The sequence below is a fragment of the Chlorocebus sabaeus genome, chromosome 2, assembly GCF_047675955.1.
Source record: "Chlorocebus sabaeus isolate Y175 chromosome 2, mChlSab1.0.hap1, whole genome shotgun sequence".
Lineage (NCBI taxonomy): Eukaryota > Metazoa > Chordata > Mammalia > Primates > Cercopithecidae > Chlorocebus > Chlorocebus sabaeus.
In genome coordinates this window covers 34,905,424-34,929,820 of record NC_132905.1, presented here as the reverse complement: position 1 = coordinate 34,929,820, position 24,397 = coordinate 34,905,424, and the positions used below count along the sequence as shown (strand labels likewise).

Below are 24,397 nucleotides of genomic sequence, written 5' to 3'. Positions count from 1 at the left end.
AAATTAGTTTCTGATTCAGTACATCTGGGCTGGGGCCTGAGGCTCTGCATTTCTAACAAGCTCCCAGGTGATTGTTGGGAGCCAGTAAATTCCTTGCATGTGATCATGATATTGTAGTTCTGTAAGAGAATGTCCTTGTTCTTGGGAGATGCATACTGAAGTATTTAGGGGTAAAATATCATGATGAGTACAACTATTTGGTTTGCCAGAAAAAAAAAAAAATGCTTGTATATATTTAGGGAACATGAAGAAGAAACAAAATGTGCAGGTTAAGATTGACAGTCCTGGCCCAGCACAGTGGCTCACGCCTGTAATCCCAACACTTTGGGAGGCTGAGGCGGGCAGATCATGAGGTCGGGAGATCGAGACCATCCTGGCGAACGTGGTGAAACCCCATCCCTACTAAAAGTACAAAAATTACCTGGGTATGGTGGCATACGCCTGGAGTCCCTGCTACTCAGGAGGCTGAGGCAGGAGAATCACTTGAACCCAGGAGGCGGAGGTTGCAATGAGCCAAGATTGCACCACTGCACTCCAGCCTGGCAACAGAGCGAGACTCCATCTCAAGAAAAAATAAAAATAAAAAATTGACAGTCCTAATTAATCTAGGTCTTTTCTGTGTGTTTTCAAAGGAATGAAGACATTGAGCTGATTCTCTCAGAAAATAGTTTTTCAAGTCCTGAGATGCTGCGATCTCGATATTTAATGTATCCTGGCTGGTAAGTATCATCATTGAAAAATAAGATTTTTTTGTAAACCCAATGAATTATTTATTTATAGAAAAAAAAAGGGAGAAGGTGAAAATACCAGATGTGCTCTGCAAGGATGACACATGGCAGCTGGCATGGCCCGCATGTCCAGCAGCTACTGGCCTTGCCAGGAGCCCAGTGCTTCACCTCTTAGGCTCCAAACTGGGAGCCTTCTCAGATATTTCAATTTAGGGAGTCATCCTGTAGGCAACAAGCACCACTGTGCCCTGTGTTCCTCCAGCACCTACTGAGGGCAAAGTGGCTGGCACAGAACCAAGGAGCTATAACTTTCCCAGGTGAGACTCGCTTCTGGCAATACCGTCAGTCCTCTAGGGTTCCCATCTCCTGGGTTCCCTGCTCATATGGCCCAGGGAATGTTCTCTGTAGGATGCTGCACAGCCTATGGACCTCTCCAGAGAAGAAGAGGACAAAGGAGAGAATGTGCATAGTTACTGTAATCATACTAATACAAACACATTGAAGCATTTACTGTGTGTGCTCGCTGTTGTTCTAATACTCCACTCTCTACATGGCAGCTCCTAGCCACATGGCTATTTAATGAAATGTAAATTAATAAAAATCAAAATTTATAATTCAGTCTTTCAGCCACATAGCCACATTTCAGGTGCTCCACAGCTTCCTGTGGCTAGCAACTATCGTGTCCAATAGTGCAGATCTAGAACATTTCCATTACCCTAGAAAGCTCTGTTGAATAGTGCTGTTGTGAGGGCCTTGTTTGTGTTGTCTCATTTACACCAATCCTGTGAAGTGGATTCCATTATTTTATCATTTTACAGGTAAGGTACCGGGGCAGCAAAGAGTTAATGACTTGACAATTTACAGCTAGTAAATGAAAGAACTGGATTTCAAACCCAGGTTGAATGGCTCAGAGCTTTTTCTCTTAGGCATCGGGCTACACTTATTCCTGTATAGAATGGACAATTTGTTTCTGCTATGTTGAAGGTTTAGGGGAAGACCATTGTTAAAGCTTGGCCAGAATTAATCTCTCATGTTTAATTGGATTATCTTTGTTATTCTTACTCACTTTTCCCAAGCAGCTCTCTACATCCTCCATACCACCCCTTACATCACCAACTTTTTCCCTAACAAAAAATGATCTGGCCAGGCGTGGTGGCTCACACCTGTAATCCCAGTACTTTGGGAGGCCGAGGCGGGCAGATCACGAGGTCAGAAGATCGAGACCATCCGGGTTAACATGGTGAAACCCCATCTCTACTAAAAATACAAAAAATTAACCAGGCATGGTGGCAGGAGCCTGTAGTCCCAGCTACTCAGGAGGCTGAGGCAGAAGAATGGCATGAACCTGGGAGGCGGAGCTTGCAGTGAGCCGAGATCGCGCCACTACACTCCAGCCTGGGCAACAGAGCGAGACTCCATCTCAAAAAATAAAATAAAATAAAATAAAATAAAAAATGATCTACTGTGCTGTAAAAAACAAAACCAAAAAAATCCCAGAGGGTCAGTATGTAAAATTGAAGGTTTTCAGGCATATTCTTAGAAGGAACCTCTGATTTGAGTCACGTCATACTTTAAATAGTGAGTAAGTGGGTCATTCCTTATGCCTGAACAAGGTAATGATATCTTAGCTAAAAATAAATAAATGGAGCTTCTAGGGGGAACCTTCTTTCCAATGGCTACAGCCACTGACTCCCATGCTGCCTGAACCTCTGGGTCCTGAGCTCCTGTAATCACCACCAGGTGCCTAGAGAAGCACTGTTCTCCAGTCCTTACTGACTCATGCACAAAAACCGAGCTCGGGGCCCAGACACCTGAAGGCAGGCTAATGCAGGAGAGAATAGGGTAAGAGGGGCCCATTAGAAGACTGCGAATCTGGCCGGGCGCGGTGGCTCACACTTGTAATCCCAGCACTTACGGAGGCCAAGGCAGGTGGACCATGAGGTCAGGGGTTCGAGACCAGCCTGGCCAACACGGTGAAACCCCATCTCTACTAAAAATACAAAAGTTAGCCGGGGATGGTGGCGGGCACCTGTAGTTCCAGCTACTCAGGAGGCTGAGGCAGGAGAATGGCGTGAACCCAGGAGGTGGAGCTTGCAGTGAGACGAGATCACGCCACTGCACTCCAGCCTGGGCAACAAGAGCAAAAGTCCATCTCAAAAAAAAAAAAAAAAAAAAAAAAAAGGTGATTCTAGAGTTTAAAACCTTTTCCTCATCAGGAAGATCAGTCCTTATAGAGAATCAGAGATAGAGGGACCCCAAAATTCTCTTTCAGGCCCCCCCTCCTAAGTCCATTTCTAGAAATCAGATAATTTCATCTTTAACAAGATGGCAAGTCATCAGTCTCCTACTCATATCTATATATTACTCCCCTCCCACTTGGGTCAGAGCCACCACCTCAGGGTGAATGGACTTTAGTTCCAGGATGTGCTCCACTCTGTGCTGTGCACACATTCTCTGCCACTTCCTTCCCACATCTTTCTCTGTTCCCATCCACCCTGCTCTCACCTTTTCTGGTAGAACAGCCTGTTTCTAGTTTGGGCGGAAACCTTGCTGCCTTCCCTTGGCCCTTGTAAATTCCTCTAAGGATTCAGGTACCACAGAAGCCAGAGGCCAGAGAAACCCCCAGTCTCCAAAATGACTTGTTTGGGTGGGGAGAAGACAGGTCAGTCTTGCAAAAATTTTATGCCTACCACCGTACTTTAAAGAAATTACAAAGAATAAGATACTTTCAATAATTTAAAATTCAAAATTGCAGTGCTGTTTTAAAATAAAGGAAACAGGCAGGTGCGGTGGCTCATGCCTGTAATCCCAGCACTTTGGGAAGCCAAGGTGGGTGGATTACAAGGTCAGGAGTTCAAGACCAGCCTGGCCAACATGGTGAAACCCCATCTCTATTAAAAATAAAAGAATTAGCCGGGTGTGGCAGCGGGCACCTGTAATCCCAGCTACTCGGGAGGCTGAGGTGGAGAATTGCTTGAACCTGGGAGGTGGAGGTTGCAGTGAGTTGAGTTCGCACCACTGTACTCCAGCCTGGGTGACAGAGCAAGACACATGTCAAAAAAATAAAATTAAATTAATTAAAATGAAGGAAACAGGCTAGGCACAGTGACTCGTGGCTATAATCCCAGCACCTTGGGAGGCTGTGGAGGGAGGATCACTTGAGGCCAGGAGTTCAAGACCAGCCTGGGCAGCATAGTGAGACCTTGTCTCTAATAAAAAATAAAAATTAGTTGGGCATGGTGGCATGTGTGGTAGCAACTACTCAAGAAGCTGAGGTAGAGGATCACTTGAGTCTGAGATGTCAAGACTATAATGAGCTATGATCACACCACTGCACTCCAGCCTGAGCAGCAGAGCAAGACCCTGTCTCAAAGAAAATAGGGCAGAGATGCCCCAGTTCCTTCTGTGACAGGTGTACACATCTATATGTACAACCTGTTACGCTGCCTGCAACAAAATGGCAGGGCATAGTTGGAGCCCCTAAAGAAATGGGAGCGGCTGGGCGCGGTGGCTAACACCTGTAATCCCAGCACTTTGGGAGGCCAAGGCAGGCAGATCACAAGGTCAGGAGATTGCGACCATCCTGGCTAACACGGTGAAACCCTGTCTCTATTAAAAATACCAAAAAAAAAAAAAAAAATAGCCGGGCATGGTGGTGGACACCTGTAGTCCCAGCTACTCGGGAGACTGAGGCAGGAGAATGGCGTGAAACTGGGAGGCGAGCTTGCAGTGAGCCGAGATTGTGCCACTGCACTCCAGCCTGGGTGACAGAGCGAGATTCTGTCACCAAAAAAAAAAAAAAAGCAATGGGAGCAAGGCCGGTTGCGGTGGCTTACACCTGTAATCTTAGTACTTTGGGAAGTTGAGGAGGGTGGATCACTCGAGGCCAGGAGTTTCAGACCAGCCTGGCCAACATGGCGAAACCTCATCTCTACAAACAATACAAAAATTAACTGGGTGTGGTGGCGCACACGCCTGTGATCCCAGCTACTCAGAAGGCTGAGACAGGAGAATCACTTGAACCCAGGAGGCGGAGATTGTAGGGAGCCAAGATTGCACCACTGCACTCCAGCCTGGGCAACAGAGGGAGACCTTGTGTCAAAAAAAAAAAAAAAAGAAAGAAAAGAAAGGAAAGAAAGGAAAGAAAGGGAAGGAAGGGAAGGAAGGGAAGGAAGGGAGGAAGGGAGGAAGGAAGGAAGGAAGGAAGGAAGGAAGGAAGGAAGGAAGGAAGGAAGGAAGGAAGGAAGGAAGGAAAGGAAGGAAGGAAGGAAGGAAGGAAGGAAGGAAGGAAAAGAAAAGAAAAGAAAGAGGAGGGGAGGGGAGGGAAGGAGAAATGGGAGGGCATCCTGAGCAAGAGCCCCCCACTGTACCAGAAAGGACCCCCAAACTCAGATGGGGACTGGGAGGCTTCAGAGGCACACAGGACATCAAGGAACTGCTAGTCTAAGGTTATGTAAAACCTTCATCCTCAGAAAGCTCCTGATTTAACTGGGCAGTCATGCTTCCCAGTCTCAAAGTGAAAGAGGCATATACATATTTAAACAAGTTTCTGTGTGCAAAATGTCTTACAAGTAAGGGAGAATTCAAATATTATAGGATAGGGGGTATGTAGTTCATCTCAAAGTAGCATATAATAATACTCAAAACCCAAATTATTTGTGCTTACAATTTTTTAAACCTTTTAAGGTATGAAGGTAAATTGAATGCTGGATCAGTCTATCCCCTAATGGTTCAGATCTGCGTATGGTTTGGCCGTCCCTTGGAGAAGACTCGCTTTATGGCCAAATGTAAAGGTAAGCCTTGACTGGGATGTCCCAGACCCTGGAAAAAGGGTACCCCAGAGTTAATTCTACCTCCTGGTACCACTTCAGTATTCTGTGTGCTGTGTCTCTTCTTACCTTTTGAAACCAAAAGCAGACAGAGGGATTTGAGGATTGTGGGTGGCCACACAATTTGGTTTCCACTCCAGTGAAAGGGTTTTCCCTCCCCTGGGAACAGTGGCAGAGCCACAGGGGAGCAACAGGGTGTGGCGGGTAGAACCTGTGAACCCTAGACCCTGGTGTATGGTCCCTCCCCAGTCCCTAAAACTCCCAGCTGTGCTATCCTGAATTTGGCCTGTGCCTCCATGTGGGTGACATCTCTGTCCTCTTCCTCCACCAGCAATTCAGTCCTCCATCAAGCCAAGTCCCTTCTCTGGAAACATCTACCACATTCTGGGCAAAGTGAAGTTTTCAGGTAACCAGGGGCTGGGATTTGGGAGCTCTATACCATGGAGTGCTTGCATCTCATGATGTGAGTTTAGAGCCTCTGCTGGTGCTCTGCAGACCACTGATGCCACTCAGACTCTCAGAAACCTTCCACGCCCTGGGCCTTCACGCCATTAGGCTTGTCCATCACCCCTCTCCCCCGAGGGCCTACTTAGTCTAGGTTCTCCTGTTCCATAGCAGAGGTTTGCCCTCCTCTCTTGGATGACCTGCTGAAGGGCTCTTCTCACAGCTTTTTGACTTTCTTGTTCAGAGCCTTACACTCCACACCTCTTGAGCCAGTCATGGCCTCCTCTAGACCTAAAACCAGGAGCTGCCCAAATGCTGAGCTCTACAGCTCCAGATCTATTTCTGACCAAAGTCTTTGAGCTTCCGTTTGCCTTCTCCTCTCTTCTGACAAGTAGGCCTGAGGATCAGTCGTAGACCTCTGGAGCCCTTGCATCTGATAGTCTGTCCTGGAGTGGGCATCAGAGAAGGCCTCAGAACAAGTAGGGGTCAGTCAACTCAATGTTGAGGAAGGGTACAGTATTCCAGGGGAAAGAAATAGCATTTGCTATAATCCAGAGGCAGAAAAGACACATTTTAGGAACCAAAAAGCATTTACTGTGACTGGAGCCTGGGAGTAGGGAGAGAGGAAGTGAGTCTGTTAGGGTGTCTTCAGCTGTTATCACAGAGAACCCCCACTCAGCTAGCAGATGTTGGCTGTATAACAAGTGAGGCGCTCAAGCAGCAGAGCAAGGCCACTGAGGACCCAGGTGTTGTGTGTCTTCGTGTCCTCCCATACTTAGTGTGTCAGCTTATCTTTCAGGTTCCTGCCCCTTATGGTTGCCAAGTGGTGCTGTAGGTCTGGGTGTCAAAGCCAGACACTGCATCCAGCCGGTGAGGAGAGGCTGGCTCTTCCTGTGGGTGCCTTTGTCAGTGCAGCGCCTCCTCCCAATTTCTCTGCCAACTTATCTCATTGGATTGCTGTGCCTTTCTGGACCCATCATCCATGGGGGAATTGGTATCAGAAGAAGAGGGAGACGATATGGGGGGTAGGCAACTATCAGTGTCTGCTGTAGGGAACCACTGAGGGCCTCAAGCATAGAACCATCATAGTTCAGATGGGAGAATTACATGGGTCCTTAGCTCATAGCTTTAATTACATGGGTCCTTAGCTCATAGCTTTTGCTTAATTTATGTGATCAAATCAGAAACTTCAGCCCCATACCGAAGCTCACTGATCTCAGGCTCCAACAGCCAGCCCCTGCTGCTTCAGAGGTCTTGGTATTTTTGTTTTTCCCTCACCCATCACCTCCTTTTCTTCTTTATTTTTATTTCTTTTTTGGCTGGGTGCAGTGGCTCACGCCTGTAATCCCAGCACTTTGGGAGGCTGAGGCGAGAGGATCACTTGAGGTCAGGAGTTCGGGACCAGCTTGGCCAATATGGTGAAACCCCATCTCTACTAAAAATTAAAAAAATTAGGCCGGGCTCGGTGGCTCACACCTGTAATCCCAGCACTTTGGGAGGCCAAAGCAGGCGGATCATTTGAGGCCAGCAGTTTGAGACCAGCCTGACCAACATGGTGAAACCCCATTTCTACTAAAAATACAAAATTAGCTGGACGTGGTGGCGGGCACCTGTATCCCAGCTACTCGGGAGGGTGAGACAGAAGGATCACTTGAACCTGGGAGGTGGAGGTTGTAGTGAGCTGAGATTGTGCCACTGCACTCCAGCTTGGGCAACAAGAGCGAAACTCTATCTCAAAAAAAAAAAAAAAAAAAAATTAGCCAGGCATGGTGGCATATGCCTTTAATCCCAGCTGCACTCGGGAGGCTGAGGGGAGAATCACTTAAACTCAGGAGGTGGAGGTTGCAGTGAGCCGAGATTGCACCACTGCACTCCAGCCTGGGTGACAGAGTGAGACTCCATCTCAATAAAATAAATAAATAATTTTTTTTTCTTTTTTTCTTTTTATTTTTTGAGACAATGCCTCACTTTGTCACCTAGGCCAGAGTATAGTGGTTTGATCTCAGCTTACTGCAGCCTTGACCTCCCAGGCTCAAGCGATCATCCTACCTCAGCCTCGACAATGCCTCACTTTGTCACCTAGGCCAGAGTATAGTGGTTTGATCTCAGCTTACTGCAGCCTTGACCTCCCAGGCTCAAGCGATCATCCTCCCTCAGCCTCCCAAGTAGGTGGGACTATAGGCGTGAACCACCATGCCTGGCTGATTTTTTTTCTATTTTGTGGAGATGAGGTCTCCCTATGTTGCCCATGTCTTGAATTCCTGGGCTCAAGTGATCCTCCTGCCTCGGCCTCCCAAAGTGCTGGAATTAAGGTATTAGCCACCACGCCCAGCCTCTTGTTTATTTAGATCTGCTATTGACTCTTTTTTTGTTCAAATTTAACCTCTCTTTTTTCTGGATCTTTTCTCATCCTGCCTTTTGGGGAGCCCTTGCCCACTTCTTGGGTCTCCAGTCACTCCTAGTCCTCATCTCCTTAGCATGTAACACTTTTTCCCATTCTCATCTGTGTGACCTTCATGCAACAGTGCTGTACTGTTTTTTGTCTGTTTTGTTTTGTTTTGTTTTTGACACAGGGTCTTGCTCTGTTGCCCAGGCTGGAGTGCAGTAGTGCGATCCTAGGTCACTGCAGCCTTGATCTCCCGGGATCAAGCTATCTTCCCACCCCAGCCTCCCAAGTATCTGGGACTACAGGAACACACCATCACACCCAGCTAATTTTTTTGTTGTACTGTTGTCTGTGCCCTCCTCCCTTGGCCTCTTAAGGCCTCTGCTGAGAGCCCCCGACTTCTACCAAGGGGGTTTCTTTGCTTTTCCTCAACAACCTCTTCCATAATGGCTATTCCAGCAACCACCAGGGACTATGTGGATGTCTCACGCTCAGGGTCTTACGGACTTTCAAATGCCACAAGTGCAGAGTCAAACTCTTCCTCTTCTCCCACCTATAAACCTTTTTTTTCTCTTGTGTTTCCCTTCTGGGATAATAGTGTCCACCTGATCACCCAGATCAGCCAAGCCAGAAACGTATTTTGTTCCTCTCTCTCTCTCTTACTCCATCCTTTCCTTTCCTTTTTAAAAAACAAATGAAAACCAAAAAAAAATGGGGTCTCCCTCTGTTACCCAGGCTGGAGTACAGTGGTGCAATCTCGGCTCACTGCAGCCTTGAATTCCTGGGCTCAAGTACTCCTGCCTCAGCCTCCTGAGTAGCTGGGACCACAAGCATGAGCCACTGTGCCCACCTACTCCATCCTTTCTAAGCTGCCACCAGTCACGTCAGTTCTCTCTCCTGCATTTTCTCCTGTATCTGTCCCAACCATCTGCATTGTCACAGTCTTAGCATAGATGTATCCTTTCAAGGCAGGCTCTCAGGGACTAATGTATATTCTCCTTACAGACTCTGAGAGGACCATGGAGGTCTGCTACAACACACTGGCCAACTCCTTGAGCATCATGCCAGTTTTGGAAGGACCCACATCACCACCGGACTCCAAAAGCATATCTCAAGACAGCAGTGGGCAGCAGGAGTGCTACCTTGTGTTCATCGGCTGCTCCCTGAAGGAAGACAGCATCAAGGACTGGCTGCGGCAGTCAGCTAAGCAGGTGGTTTCCAGAGCCCAGACAGACCTGACACAGATGTGACCAGACACCTCAGAGCTGCTGCTGGCCCTGAGAAGCCCCGCCACTGCCTCCCTAATGCCTCCCCACTGGGCTTCCCCTCCCTGGCCCAGCCAGCACTTTCAGGGACACTTTGAGAGAGGGAAGAAGCCACTCAGAGCAAACTCCAGGCAGGCCTGCTATGTTGTTTGCTCTGTGAGCCAGGTTCTCTGCAAGCTTTGGGTGCTAAGCCTTGTAGCACAGCGTTAGGGGTTTAGTTCATCCTAGAACTCTGGGAATAGAGTTAGCTGGGGCCTGGGTCTTCTGTAGATGCTCACTAGGGACCTGTCTTTATACTGAGCCATGGGCTACCTCACTTGGATAAGCTTCTAAATGGTTCTTGACTATGGGACCTCAGGCTGCCCTTTTGTCTGCCTCTCATTGGTAGGGTTTAGGGATAAGAATCTACAAAGAGGCACGACCGTTCCCATTTATGAAAACACTGGGCTGTCCTCTGCTGCTTGTTCCCTGCTGGCTCACAGGGCTGTATGATGGGAAAGTGGTTTTCTCAAAGAGCAGACAGGCAGAATATTATATCCAGGCCATAGTGCACATGCTTTTCCCCGCTGCTGGGATCTTAGTCGTGTAATAGAGCCCAGAGCCCTCCCCTGCCCATGCACTCCATGAGTTCTGCTGGGACCTGACCCTCCACTCCCCATCTCTGCAGAAGCCTCAGAGGAAAGCCTTGAAGACCAGGGGGATGCTGACGCAACAGGAGATCAGGAGCATCCACGTGAGTGCCTTGCCCTGGCTTCTCCCCTCAGTGGCCCAGGGCTGTCCTTGGCTTGCATAGCTCTGTATTTTGGATTCTCTGAGTGAGGAGCTATTTCTAGGACATGCTGGAGGTCTTGCTTCTCCCAGGCCATAGAAAGAAGCTGGGTGCAGAATTCTGGCCTTTGTAGCTTCAGTGAGGAGGGTGCAGGAGACCTCTGGTGTGACCTGGGCATCAGATTGAGTAGAGCCAGTACTTGTGGGAGAAGCTAATGACCAGAGTCCCTGCCTTGGCACCTTGTTCAAGCAACTGCTGAAGACCTGTGTTACAGATGAACCAGCTAGAGCCCAGGCAAAAACTGTCTAGATCCAGAAGCTGCTCATAGGAAGGTTGTGGAACCTGAGGCCAGGATAAGAGGCTGATTGGAGACCCCCTTGATGAGCCTCCCAGCCTCCAGGCTCTGACCCCCAGCCTCTGCCTCAGTCGCCATGCCCACTGGGGCCTTTTCCTAAGGGGTTTGGGGACAAAAAGCTAAAAAGGACATAGAGTCTAGGTCCCCAGGATGGACTGTGTCACCAGCCCCAGTAATGAGCAGGTGGGGCAGGAAAGTATTCTGAGACTCCAGGAGCCCCTGCTTTCGATTTGAGAAGACCCCCTTCATGAACAGCTCCTGTAGGCCCAAACAACCCTGGATGCTCCTGGGGAGGACAACATGGGCATAAGGTAATTCTTATAATGTATGTTCCCCTGGAAGCCAACCATGAACAAGGAGTTAAGTACAGGTAGTTTATTTTGGAAGTGATTCTAGGAGACACTAAATAGGAAAAAGGAGGATGAAAGGGGCGGGGGATCCAGCCAATAAAGAGTGTGTTCACGGCCGGGCACGGTGGCTCACACCTGTAATCCCAGCACTTTGGGAGGCTGAGGTGGGATCACTTGAGGTCAGGAGTTCAAGACCAGCCTGATCAATATGGTGAAACCCTATCTCTACTAAAAATACAAAAATTAGCCAGGCGTGGTGGCACATGCCTGTAATCCCAGCTACTCGGGAGGCTGAGGCAGGAGAATTGCATGAATCCAGGAGATGGAGGTTGCAGTGAACCAAGATCATGCCACTGCACTCCAACCTGGGTGACAAAGCAAGACTCCATCTCAAAAAAAAAAAAAAATGACTGTGTTCACACATGAGTACCACTGGGTGCCATAGGAGCTTCATCCCAGTAGGACCTCCCAGAACTCCTCACCTGAGAGGTGGGGCACCACCTCAGGCAGGGCTTGAGGGTTGCTGGGGGTGTTAGCTTCCTAGCTCCTCTGTATAGCAGAGTAGTCTGTCTTGCTAGGGAAATAGACTTGTTTGTTTTTAATGAGTGAGTGAAGTGTAGGAAGTAGTCAGATAATTATTACAGGACTCTTTTTTCCTACAGGTAAAACGCCACTTGGAACCCCTACCTGCAGGCTACTTTTATAATGGCACCCAATTTGTTAACTTCTTTGGTGACAAAACTGATTTTCACCCCCGTATCCTTGGAACAGCGTGGTCCCTGTGTGGATCCCGGGCAGTGAGACTGGGAGTTTGTGAGCCTGTCTGTAAAGCAGTTGTCTGCTAGAGCCATGTGTCTGAGCCCCAGGAGCAGGCTGGGTTCTGCATGTCTACTGATGGGCAGGGAATGCACAGGGGCAAACCTCAGGGGCAAACTTTTCATTTCAATCTCTCAATAACTGTTAAAGTTAAATTGCTCCTTTATTGAGTGGTTGCTAATGTGACTCTGTGGGTTATAGTTTTTTGGTTTTGTCTTTTTTTTTTGAGATGGCGTTTCACTCTTGTTGCCCAGGCTGGAGTGCAATGGCACAATCTCAGCTTGCTGCAACCTCTCCCTCCTGGGTTCAAGCGATTCTCCTGTCTCAGCCTCCCGAGTAGCTGGGATTACAGGTGCCTCCCACCATGCCCGGCTAATTTTGTATTTTTAGTAGAAAAGCAGTTTCTTCATGTTGGTCAGGCTGGTCTCAAACTCCCGACCTCATATGATCCTCCTGCCTTGGCCTCCCAAAGTGCTGGGATTACAGACATGAGCCAAACCCTGCCCGGCTTAGAGATGAGATCTCGCTGTGTTGCCCAGGCTGGTCTCAAACTCCTGGGCTCAAGTGATCCGTCTGCCTCAGTCTCCCAAAGTGCTAGTATGACAGGCGTGAGCCACTGTGCCCAGCCTGTGGGTTATAGTTTGGATGCAGCTGTGGTGATATCCTGAAGTCTGTAGTCATCAGAGTCATGATTAAAAGTTGAAGACAGCCTGATTACAACAGTTAACCTGTGAAAAGATGGATAGGGCTGAAGCTGAAGGGCTCAGTTCTAGGACCTCATTAACATCCCTGTGACAACAGCCGTCGCATTCTTTGTAGCTGTGGTGCTGCCAGTATATACAAGGAGTCCATCAGGTATCCGCTCTATGGGTCAGACACTCACTTCCTCAGCAAACCCCCCTCACCTGCCTAGAGGACCCTCTGGGCTCAGGCAGGCTCCCTTGTCCTCCAGGCTCAGAGCTCTCTTCCTTCCTTAATGAGATACCAGTCATGGACCAGTTCATGAATGACTACGTCGAAGAAGCCAACCGGGAAATTGAGAAGTATAACCAGGAGCTGGAACAGCAGGAGTATCATGACCTCTTTGAGCTGAAGCCCTAGAGGAAGGCTGGGCCCTCATATCCTGCAGAATGTCCACCTTGCAGATGGACGAACGGGTGTCTTAACCTCAGCTCTCCTGGAGGCCTCTCCCTTAAGGGGCTGTCTTTGTTCTCCTTGGCCTATGTGTCCTGGCTTGAGTGCATGTTGTCTTTATTCCCTGTATAGCGCTGAAGAGCATCACCTGCACCATTGATTTGGGGGGTGGGGGGAATACTCAAGGATGAGCAGATGGGGCCTGCCTGTCTACATGTGCAACTGGCAGTCCAGGAGCTCTGGGTTTCTGATAACAGGATCTCCTTTGGGCTCTTGAGGTTGGGGAGAAGCATTAGGATTGTACGGAGGAGTTGGTGGGACTTGGAAGGAACCCTGGCTGCCTGAACTGTGGCCATGTCTGGGAGGCGAGGCCACCACAGGCCTCAAGCCTCAGATGCTGCTCCATGAGAGCCATCTTCCCCAGTGGAGTGCCTGCCTCCCCTGCTAGGCCCCTTTCCCTACAGGAGCTGGCCCTATTGGCCGTGGGCGCAGTCCTGGGAGGAGCAGCACAGCCTTGCCCAGGCCCAGTCCACAGAGCCAGCAGCTTGGGTTGAGATGAATAATGTGTTCACAAATGAGGGAATTTCCCTTCTGGACTAAACTGAAGGAGAAACTTGTTGCTTTCCAGAGGTGTGTGGCTCTTAAGTTGACATCAGCTTTCCCTCTTGTGGGTGGTTCTTGAGCTCTCCTGTCACATCATTCGGGTGTCCTAATGTAGGACCAAGAGGAAGCCTGCTGCTCAGGCCCCCTGGCGAGGCTTCACTTCACTGTGGAAGAGGGCATCCTGCAGCTGGTTAGTCTTAGGCCTGGTGGCTGATCACTTGTGGGGTCAGTCTCCAGCACCCAGCACTCCCACAAGCCTTGCCAGGGAAGGCCTGCTTTTCAGCCACAAACTTCAGGAAACTTATCTGCCCGCTCCCCAAAGCATTGTTGCTGGCCCCGGGCTTGTGTGGCTCCTGAGGATTGGGAATTTCAAGTAATTGCAATACCTAAGTTAGATTCCTTCCAATGGCATTGTTTTCAGCTGGACCGTAAAGCAGAGGGGAATTACAAGTGTATCCCATGCCTGACCTTCATAATTGGTGTGGGGGACAGGGGAGTCACAGCCACTGATATTTAGGTGATGTCTCTTAGGACTTCAGTGCCTCAGCTACCTGAACTGTAAATGTTTTCTGAATTTCACATATTTTTTTTTTGCATGCCTTAGGAAGAAGCACATAGGTAAAACCAGCAGTTTCCAGTAATGTAGGGAGTTTTTGAGCAAGGCCCCTGGAGCAGCGGAGAGACAGGATGGAGCACAGGTAGTCTGTGTGCCTGGTCACACAGAGGCCTGTGTGCAAGTAGCAAAGCAACTCTCAAGGGCTTGTCAGTAAAATATATTAGGGAAAAAAAACAATTTGAAGCCAAATGAACAAAACTCCAGATACCATTAAGGAATTTTGCATCAAGAAGGGCTCCTGAAAAGACACACGTGCTCCAGTCCCAGCTCCAAAAGCCACTGGTGACAAGGGCCCCTCTGTGGAACCTAAGCCTGGGAGGCCCCTGACTTCTGGCTGGCCAGAGGCTGGGGTATGTCAAGGGCTTGCCTCTGCTTCAGAGGCAATAACACAGATCTTAAGTGCAATTGATTAATAAGCAATGAGTTACTGTAGCTTCCTTTAGCTCTACCGAGCTCTTTTTAAAAACTCAAACTTGAGCAGCCTTAGAAAAGGGGTTGGGGGGTGGGAACCACAGGCCATTTCTCTGAGTGGGCTGCTGTGAAGTTTTAAATGAAAGCTCTAGCTTTAGGAGCTTGAGCCATTTCCTGACTGCACTGGCCTGGCAGTCTGGCTGCTGCACAAGAGTTTTTAAAGAGGGGTCGGAGCCCACCTGTGAGAGTGGGTCTTCTCACCATGTGGGGCTGTACTACGTGGTGGTCTTGGTTTCTGTTCATAGAAATGCTCTCTCACCAACTTGCCCCACTGTCCCAACTCCTCTCCTCTTAGAGAAAAAACTGTGATTACCTCAACTTGAATATGAAACTGTGATTGAAAAAAAGTCAAAACGTTAAGAAGCATCAAAGCCAAAAAGGCAAAACTGGCTGAGGCCTCTGTCGATGCTCCTCAGCCTACTTGGGAACGTGAAGGGGCAGCTGGCGAAAGGGCATTTCTGGGGCCACTTGCTCTGCCCCACTGATAAGGCACACCAGCGGTGCACTGTGTGAGCTCTTTGAGGACTGAGGCCAGGGGATGCCTCCTGGAATCTGCCAGGCCTCTCTGTTCTGTGAAGTTCAGTATCCACTTGATTCCTCCAGGCGGCACTCCCAGGTCTGGGGGAGCAGGGTCTTCCACTGTCTCCAAAGGAATGGCCATGACGCTGCTTTTGACCATAGAAGTGGATCCAGGGACCCAGCAAAAACAGCGGGGGTGGGTTCCCAGGGACAGGCAGTCCTCCAGGGGCTTACGTGCTTTTTGCCAACTTTCCTGTTAGCAGCTTCAGTTTATATCACCCAGAGTGTGTGGGATAATGTTGAAGTCGCTGAAGTTATGGGTTATTTTATGTTTTGACATGGGATTTTTCTGTTTTCGATTGGAAGAAGGAGACAGAAATTGGAGAAAATGGGATTATTATCCTAGGGAAGGGCAAGGAGTCAAGCCGGCACTTCTGAGCCCTGGGGGCTCTCTGACCTGAAGCCTGGACACTGGGCCCTTCAGGTCTCAAGAAAGTTCCCTCCTAAATTCTGTTAGGATTTTGGAGAATTTTTGCACAGTAATAAGCTCCGGGTTGCTCTTTGGGCTTCTCAAAAGGGAAAAGTTCAATTCAAAGATTGTAAACTACGAAGTATTCCAGCAGTGTTGCTGATATAGTTGGATAGTTGTACCTCAAAAAAGTAGGTGAGAACTGGCTTCCTCATTGTCCCAGGGTGTCAAATACTAATGACATAAGAGCTCACTTACGTGCCAAAATTCACTTTTATACTAGTTTTTCAGTGCTTTAATATTTGTAACTTAAATTTTAAAACTCGCATTTACAAACACTACTGTAACTTCAGTGAAACTGAATTGTGTGATTGAAGCTTTTTGCTTATCATAGTATTTATTACACTACTTAATTCAGTAAATATATAAAAGTAGCTTTCAATTTATTTTTATGTTATTTTACATGTTTTTACCTGCAGTTGTGTATGTGAATTTACCTTGGTAATTGAGATGTCATGCTAAGGACCAATAAACTATCACTGAACAAGCAAGGACTCCAGACGATGCCTGTGCGGTACACTCAGTCCCGTGGTGCTCCTGGAGCGGGGGTGAGGGGGGCCGGCCTTCAGCCTCCCCTGGACGCCTCTGCTGGGGATGCTGCGGGGAGTCTTCCGAGCTCACACTCCCTCTCTAGACGCCGGAGCAGCCCGTGGAGAATAAAATTCATCGGAAGAAACCACACTGGCTTGCGGGGTGGGAACTTGGGGAGTCCCAGAACTCGGGGAGAGGCTCAAGGAAGCCGGCTATGGGAACGGGGCTCTCCCGGGCCCTCCCCCCCCGCCCCGCCCGGGTCCTTCCGCCCCGCCCGGGTCCTTCACCCTTGTCTTAGGCCGCGGTGCGCGCGGGTGCCGGTTCTTGGCCCCAGTCTGCCGCGGCCGGGCTGCAGTAGGAACCACACCTTTCCAGCCTAATCGGCGCGTTTCCGCGCGGTGAAGGCTCGGGGAGGTGGCTCCTCGGTCCTACTTTATACATGGGGACGACGGGAGGCGCTGATGGGTCAAATGGGACGGATTTGGCGCCGCGCGTTGGAACCCCAAGTTCTAACGGGGAGGTTTGCCGGAGCCCGTGGAGCTCTAGAGGAGAAACCAGAAATGCATCAGCTGTCCCCGTGCAAGCTTGAGTTCCACTCGCCAGGCGGTTCCTGCGGCACGTGGCGCGGGCCTCCCAGCTGACCACACCCCGGGCCCCCTCCGGCCGCAGGGGAGGTGGGGAAAAGGGGCTCCCGCCACCAGTCCATAGACACCCTGCTTCCTGTCAACCAGTCGCTGGGGGGACAAGGGGAAATGCCCAACTGGCCAGATGTGGAAGCTGGCCCCGGGGGAAGGGTGTAGCCTCTGCAGATAGCTTCAGGTAACTGGGATGGTGGTCTTAGGTTTGGAAGTTCCTTGAGATAATTAGTCCTGTGCAAACCAAATGCAAATCTGCACGGGAAGGGCCTGGTAGACTTGAGGGAGGGAGCCGGCAGCAATATTATCCCTTCACAACCTCTTCTCCAGAGCCTCCGGCATCCCCATCCTGCAGGCCGGGGTTTGAACTTTGATGGAGTGCCTGTGCTTGCATTATGGCAAAACCTCTAGGGTTTGGGGATTAACCCCTAGGAATTGCCAGAGCGATGGGGAGACAGTAAATGGTGAAGGGCTCTCAGAAGGACTTAGAGGCCAGGAAACCTGAGGATGGGGAAGGGATCCCATCTTCCACCTGGAGCTCTCAGTAGGGACAGGGGACTGCTGAAACCCTAGTGCTGCTTACCAGAGTAGGAGCCCCAGAGTCAGGGAATCCTGGCAGAATCCATCGTGGAAAGTGATTTAGAGCAGAAGATCTCATGTGGAGCTACTGAAAATCAGAGAACCTGCCAGGAACACGGAGAAACACCAGTGTTAATCTCTATCTTACACTCTAGGGATAAGTTATGCCCAGAGAAGACATGACCATGTGACCCACTTCCAGCCCATGACAGAATGCTTGGTTTCTGTAGGAGTCCAGACTAGTACTAGATACAAGTCAGCCGGGCCCAGGCACTAATATGTCATCAGAATCCTCTATCTTTGGTGGCTTTATTCTTCCCCTGCAGCAAGCTTCCTCTACACCACCAGCAGCACCAGGGTCCCAAAGGCAATGATCACATTCTCATCCCTGAATAGTTACAATGGTCAGGAGGAATGGAGTTTTCTGATTAGCCTGGCCTTGGGTCTCTGTGTGCTTCCATGAGCCCCCTATGGCCCATCTGAGAGGTGGCCCCCCACAGAAGGGCTTGCTCCCCTAAACCAGCATTACACATCTCCCTGCAATTTCTGAGCTTTTCTGATAAGTCAGACACCTACTTGATTTTTTTTTTGAGAGTCTCGCTCTGTCGCCCAGGCTGGAGTGCAGCGGCGAGATCTCACTGCAACCTCCTCCACCTGGGTTCAAGCGATTCTGCTGCCTCAGCCTCCCGAGTAGCTGGGAGTGGCACATGCCACCACGCCCAGCTTTTTTGTGTTTATTTTATTTATTTATTTATTTATTTATTTATTTATTTATTTATTTATTTTGCTAGAGGCAGTGTTTCACCATGTTGGGAAGGCTGGTCTTGAACTCCTGACCTCAAGTGATCCACCAGCCTCAGCCTCCCAAAGTGCTGGGATTACAGGCGTGAGCCACCACCCCTGGCTTTTTTTTTTTTTTTTTTTTTTAAGACAGAGTCTCACTCTGTCACCCAGGCTGGAGTGCAGTGGTGCAATTACAGCTCACTGTAGCCTCAACCTCCCGGGGCTCAGGTAATCTCCCATCTCAGCTTCTTGAGTAGCTAGGACTACAGGCATGTGCTACCTCACCCAGCTAACCTACATGACTTTTTTTTTTTTTAATGGAGTCTCACTCTCTAGCCCAGGCTACAGATCACAGCTCACTGCAGCCTCAACCTCCCTGGGTTCAGGTCATCCTCCCAACTCAGCCTCCCGAATAGCTGGGACTACAGGTGCACACCAACATGCCGGGCCAAATTTTGCATTTTTTGTAGAGATGTTATCTATGTTGCCCAGGCAGGTCTCAAACTCTTGGGCTCAAGCGATCGTCCTGCCTTGGCCTCCCAAAATGCTAGGTTACAGGCGTAAGCCACTGCACCCAGCCCATTGTTTGGTTTTATAGTGCCTCAACACAACTCAGGGATACTGGTGATCATGGGATCCTGTTTGAGAGTCTATTTTTCTTAAACAAAAGAAAGGTCATGTAGGGCTGGGCATGGTGCCTCACACCTATAATCCCAGCGCTTTGGGAGGCCAAGGCAGGCACATCGCTTGAGGTCAGGAGTTCTAGACAAGCCTGGCCAACATGGTGAAACTCCGTCGCTACTAAAAATAAAAAATTAGCTGGGCGAGGTGGCGGGCGCCTGTAGTCCCAGCTACTCGGGAGGCTGAGGCAGGAGAATCGCTTGAACCGGGGAGGCGGAGCTTGCAGTGAGCCGAGATCGCGCCACTGCACTCCAGCCTGGGCGACAGAGCGAGACTCCGTCTCAAAAAAAAAAAAAAAAAGAAAAGAAAAAGGAAAGAAAGAAAGGTGATGTAGACTGTAATGTGGGGAATGGGCTGCCGCTCCGCATGGGTGGAGGTGAGAAGTGGAGAGCCATTTTGAAGGAACAATTGACAAGACCATGACTAACTAGGCAACAGCTAAGGAGATGACCTCGAGGTATAAGTGGAAAAAGCCCAAGTGGAAAAAACCCAACGTTTTGAAACAAATCCAAAGACTTTTTTTGTTTCATTCTGAAAAAATCTGACGAAAAATAAATTGGTTTATCCACAAATTATTCCTGTATTTCCCAGGCCTCTGCATTCCTAACTTGACCAGTTAAAAGGTTTGGTTTTTTAGAAAATTTCCTCAGGTTCAATAAATTTTATGCCCTACTCATAAATGACTGTAAATCTGTAAAAAAAAAAAAAAAAAAAAAAAAAAAAAAAAAAAAAGGAAGAAATTAACCAAATAAAGTGTGAATATATTTTCATTTTATCCCACAAATTACTACTGCTTTTCCTGCAGCAATAAAGTTTGGTTTTTGTTTTCCTCTCATGACTGAACATGTTTAAGAAACTTTACATCTCTATTCTGAAATGTCATGCCTGCATGAATGTGCAAATAGAAAAATAAGGACAACAGGAAATGGAAAGATAGTTTGATAAGATTATTTCAGTTTGAGACAAAATTCATGGAATTTTCTAGTTATGAAAACTCCATTCCAACTTATTCGTTTTATAGATAACAATGATCAGAGATCTAAAGAGGCTGGAGGTCTTGCTCCAGGGTGTCGCCCTGGGCCTCCCCACCACCTCTCTCTCCCCTGTGCCTCCAACTTCCTAGGAGGAGTTGGGGCTGGAGGGGAGGGTGACCTGGATGGGGCCTCAGGCCACATCAGCCCCCGATGGTGACATCCAGGCCCCTGAACAGGATGGGGACCAGCGAGAAGGAGAGCCATGGGTGAGGAAGACATGAGAGGCACAGATCGGCCAAGGATGGCCAGGAGGTGACAGGCTACCCAGAGAACCTTAGGGTCACCAGGTAGAATTCTTCCTTGGGTAGCCAGTGATGGGATTTTGATGGAGCAGGGCCTGGGGGTAGATGAGGGTGGGGAAGGAAGCCAGAGTTTGGTCGTGACAGGCTGGGCTGTGGAGGGCAGAGAGGCCTGACAGGAGGGCAGTGGGGCAGCCCTGGAATCTTCCTGCCCAGTGGTCTGCTGCCTGCCTGCTGCAAGACCTTGACAGTCTGTATGCCTGGAATTGATGAGCTCTTAGAATCAGTGAGCCAAGAGCCCTAGCTCACTCCTGCCCATGCTAGCTTTGGACTCTGAGTATGGACTGAGGAGAGGGGCAGACAGATTCCATCCTGAGGGGAGCAGGTCCTTGTTGACCCTCCACAGGGCAGGGGCTCCTTGCCCTCCTGGATTCCCTTATGTTACAGGAGCCTGGATCTTTCTCTCAGTAGGGGTAGATGGCAACTGAGAGAGGGCTTATTGCTGTGTTTGTTGAGCACCAAAGGGTTATCCTCCCACCTACACAACGGGCCTGGAGATGCCCCCCAGGAAAGAGAGGAAGCCAGTGGAGCTATGTTCCCCCTCCCAGCACCCTGCTGCACTACCTGGACAGCCAGTCTCATGCTGGGCTCCCATGGATAGAAAACAAAAGCTGACAGGATGGGAAGAGTTACGGGGTGGCGGAAGACAATCTAAACAAAGATTGAGCTCTCTTGAAACCAGGTTTTCTGGACCAGCCTGTGCAACAAAGCAAGGCTGTCTCTTCCAAAAATTGTAAAAATAAAAAAATCAGCCGGGTGTGATGACACCTGCTTGTAGTCTCAGTTACTTGGGAGGCTGAGGTGGGAAGATGAGTTGAGCCCTCCCACCAAGGCTGCAAGGTCAAGGCTGCAGTGAGCTGTGATTGTGCCACTGTAATCCAGCCTGGGTGACAGAGAAAGACCCTGTCTAAAAAATTTTTTAAAGATTTGGAGGTGAACAGGAGACTGGCATGATTGCTGGGGTCCTGATACCACCAGGGAGTATCAGGCAGTTGATTCAGTGGGCAGCTGAGCCCAGTCACTTGGCCTGGTTCAGAGCTGGACATAGGGCTCCCATAAATAACTAACCATTACAGATGACAAGTCCTCACTTATAGATAGATAGCGTGGGAACAGCACCTCTGCTCCCCAGGAACAGCGAGGAGGCAGAGCAGCTGCAGCTGGAGAAGGGCTGCCAGGGGCTGGGAATGCTGGTCAAGGCAGCGGAACCCCAACAGGCTGGTAAAATCCCAGTGACTTGAGAGAGAGCTGCTGGCTGCGAGGTGTGGGAAGCCATGCCTGCCAAGGGTCCAAGGAAGGCTATGGCAGCCAGGATGCTGCAGACTCGAGGTAGAATTAAAAGGACTCAGCCGAGTGCCATGGCTTACACCTGTAATCGCGGTTTGGGAGGCCAAGGTGCGCAGATCACGGGAACCTGGGAGCTCGAGGCTGCAGTGAGCAGTGATCTCACCACTGCACTCCAGCCTGGGCAATACAGCAAGCCCTGTCTCAATAAATAAACAAATATAAAAAATAAAAATAAGGCTCAGCACAGTGGCTCACGCCTGTAATCCCAGCACTTTGGGAGGCTGAGGCAGGAGGATCACTTGAGCCCAGGAGTTTGAGACCAGCCTGGGCAACATGGTGAGATCTCCGTCTCTACAAAAAATTAAAAAAAAAAAAAAAAAAAAAAAAGCCAGGCACGGCTCATGCCTGTAATCCCAGCACTTTGGGAGGCCGAGGCGGTGGATCACCTGAGGCCAGGAGTTCAAGACCAGCCTGACCCACATAGCTAAACCCCCTCTACCAAAATTACAAAAATTAGCCAGGCATGGCGGGCGGATCATGAGGTCAGGAGATCGAGACCATCCTGGCTAACACGGTGAAACCCCGTCTCTACTAAAAGTACAAAAAATTAGCCAGGCATGGTGGCAGGCACCTGTAGTCCCAGCTACTCAGGACGCTGAGGCAGGAGAATGGCGTGAACCCAGGAGGTGGAGCTTGCAGTGAGCTGAGATCATGCCACTGCACTCCAGCCTGGGCAACAGTGCAAGACTGCGTCTCAAAAAAAAAAAAAAAAAAAAAAAAATTAGCCAGGCGTGGTGGTGCATGACTGTAATTCCAGCTCCTGGGGAGGCTGAGGTGGGAGAATCGTTTGAACCGGGAGACGGAGGTTGCAGTGACCCAAGACTGCATCACTGCACTCCAGCCTGTGAGACAGAGTGAGACCCCATCTCTCTCTCTCAAAAAAAAAAAGTCCAGGCAAGTGGTGCACACCTGTAGTACCAGCTGATGTGGAAGGATCACCTGAGGCCAGGAGTTCGAGGCTACAGTGAGCTGTGTTTGTGCCACTGCACTCCAGCCTGGCTGGCAGAGCGAGACCGTCTCAACAAAATAAAAATCAAAGAAATAAAAGGGCTTAGTGAAATCTGGGCATCCAGGGTGAGAGGAAGGAGGCAGAGGGGAATCGGGAGTATCTGGCTGGGATGCCCATTAGGCCAGACCAGAAAGCCTGAGTGGAATGGAGGATGGAGGATGGAGAAGAGAGCTTTGGGAGAGCATCATAGGCCTGAAATGCCTCCATGGAGGTATCTATCTGCCTTTAACACTCCTGTGGGTTTTTGTTTTGAGATGGGTGGGTCTCCCTATGTTGCCCAAGTTGGTCTCAACACTCCTGGACTCAAGGGATCCTCCCGTCTCATCCTCCCTAGTAGCTGGGATTATAGGTATGTGCCACCGCACCTGGTTTACTTTTTGTCTTTTTGTTTTGTTTTGTTTGTTTGTTTTTGAGATGGAGTTTCACTCTGTCGCCCAGGCTGGAGTGCAATAGTACGATCTTGGCTCACTGCAAAGTCCACCTCCTAGGTTCGAGTGATTCTCCTGCCTCAGCCTCCCGAGTAGCTGGGATTACAGGCACCTGCCATCATGCCCGACTAATTTTTTTATTTTTGTAGAGACGGAGTTTCACCACGTTGGCCAGGCTTCTCTTGAATTCCCGACCTCAGGTGATCTGCCTGCCTCAGCCTCCCAAATTGCTGGGATTACAGGTGTGAGCCACCGTGCCTGGCCTACTTTTTGTTTTTATTGAGCACTTACTATATGCAGAGTTGCACTGGCCAAGGAGAAACACAGTCCTGCTTTCTGGGAGCTCACGGGCTAGCCAGGGAGACAGGACCCAGCAGTACAGTAAGAAGGATGAAGGTGGCCCTGCTAAAGAGTTAAAGGCCATGAAGGTCTGTGGCAGAAGGACAGTAGGAACCTGCTTTAGATGGGGTGGCCATGGAAGGCCTCTGAGATCTGAAAAATTAAATGAGCTTCAGTAAGAGTTCATGAATTCCTGGCCTACAGACATCAAGGTCTGGAAGCAGGCAGGGGCTGCAGGCTGGTGGGTGGAATAGCCTCCAGCAACCACTGTGGTTGGAGCAGTGCTCTCCTGGGAGCAAGAGGTGTGATATGAAGTGGGGGACTAGGCAGGGTGTAGGCTGTACAGCAGCCCCCTCTGTAGGCCACAGCAGGGAGTTTGGCATTTTTCTTTTTATTTTTTCTCTTTTTTTTGAGACTGAGTTTCCCTCTTGTTGCCCAGGCTGGAGTACAATGGCACTATCTCGGCTCACTGCAACCTCCGCCTCTCAGGTTCAAGCGATTCTTCTGCCTCAGTGTCCTGAGTAGCTGGGATTATAGACATGCACCACCAAGCTCCGCTAGTTTTTTGTATTTTTAGTAAAGATGGGGTTTCTCCATGTTGGTCAGTGGTCTCAAACTCCCAACCTCAGGTGATCCGCCCACCTCAGCCTCCCAAAGTGCTGGGATTACAGGTGTGAGCCACTGCGCCCAGCTGGCATTTTTCTTTTCTGTGTTGGAGAAGCCACTGGAGGTAAAGAATGGGCCAGTCAGAGACAGATGATAGACCAAGCTGGAGGTGCAAGCGGGCAGATTCCAATTCTGTTTTGAACAAAATTTGCTCATGGATTAGATGTGGATGAGTCGGGCTGACCCCCAGGTCTGGGGCTGCTGGGTGGACAGCAGACTCAGAAGCCCGATTTTCTTTCTTTCTTTTTTTTT

At 49.5% G+C, this 24,397-nt stretch overlaps 1 protein-coding gene across 3 annotated transcripts in view; it reads left to right on the top strand.

Moving 5' to 3' along the window:
- Positions 1-16,301, top strand: part of DNAAF9 (dynein axonemal assembly factor 9) — a 163,959-nt gene extending 147,658 nt beyond the window's left edge. Inside the window, exons 31-37 of one of the 3 annotated variants that reach the window (XM_008019482.3) lie at positions 633-719; positions 5,415-5,521; positions 5,889-5,963; positions 9,393-9,598; positions 10,320-10,385; positions 11,789-11,882; positions 12,931-16,301. In XM_008019482.3, the coding sequence (XP_008017673.3) occupies positions 633-719; positions 5,415-5,521; positions 5,889-5,963; positions 9,393-9,598; positions 10,320-10,385; positions 11,789-11,882; positions 12,931-13,043 (748 nt within the window). In that variant the 3' untranslated portion in view covers positions 13,044-16,301. Of the gene's footprint in view, positions 1-632; positions 720-5,414; positions 5,522-5,888; positions 5,964-9,392; positions 9,599-10,319; positions 10,386-11,788; positions 11,883-12,894 lie in introns of all 3 variants that reach the window. The other 2 variants (XM_037990851.2, XM_037990852.2) reach the window with 2 other exon arrangements.
- The last annotated feature ends 8,096 nt before the right edge of the window (positions 16,302-24,397 follow it).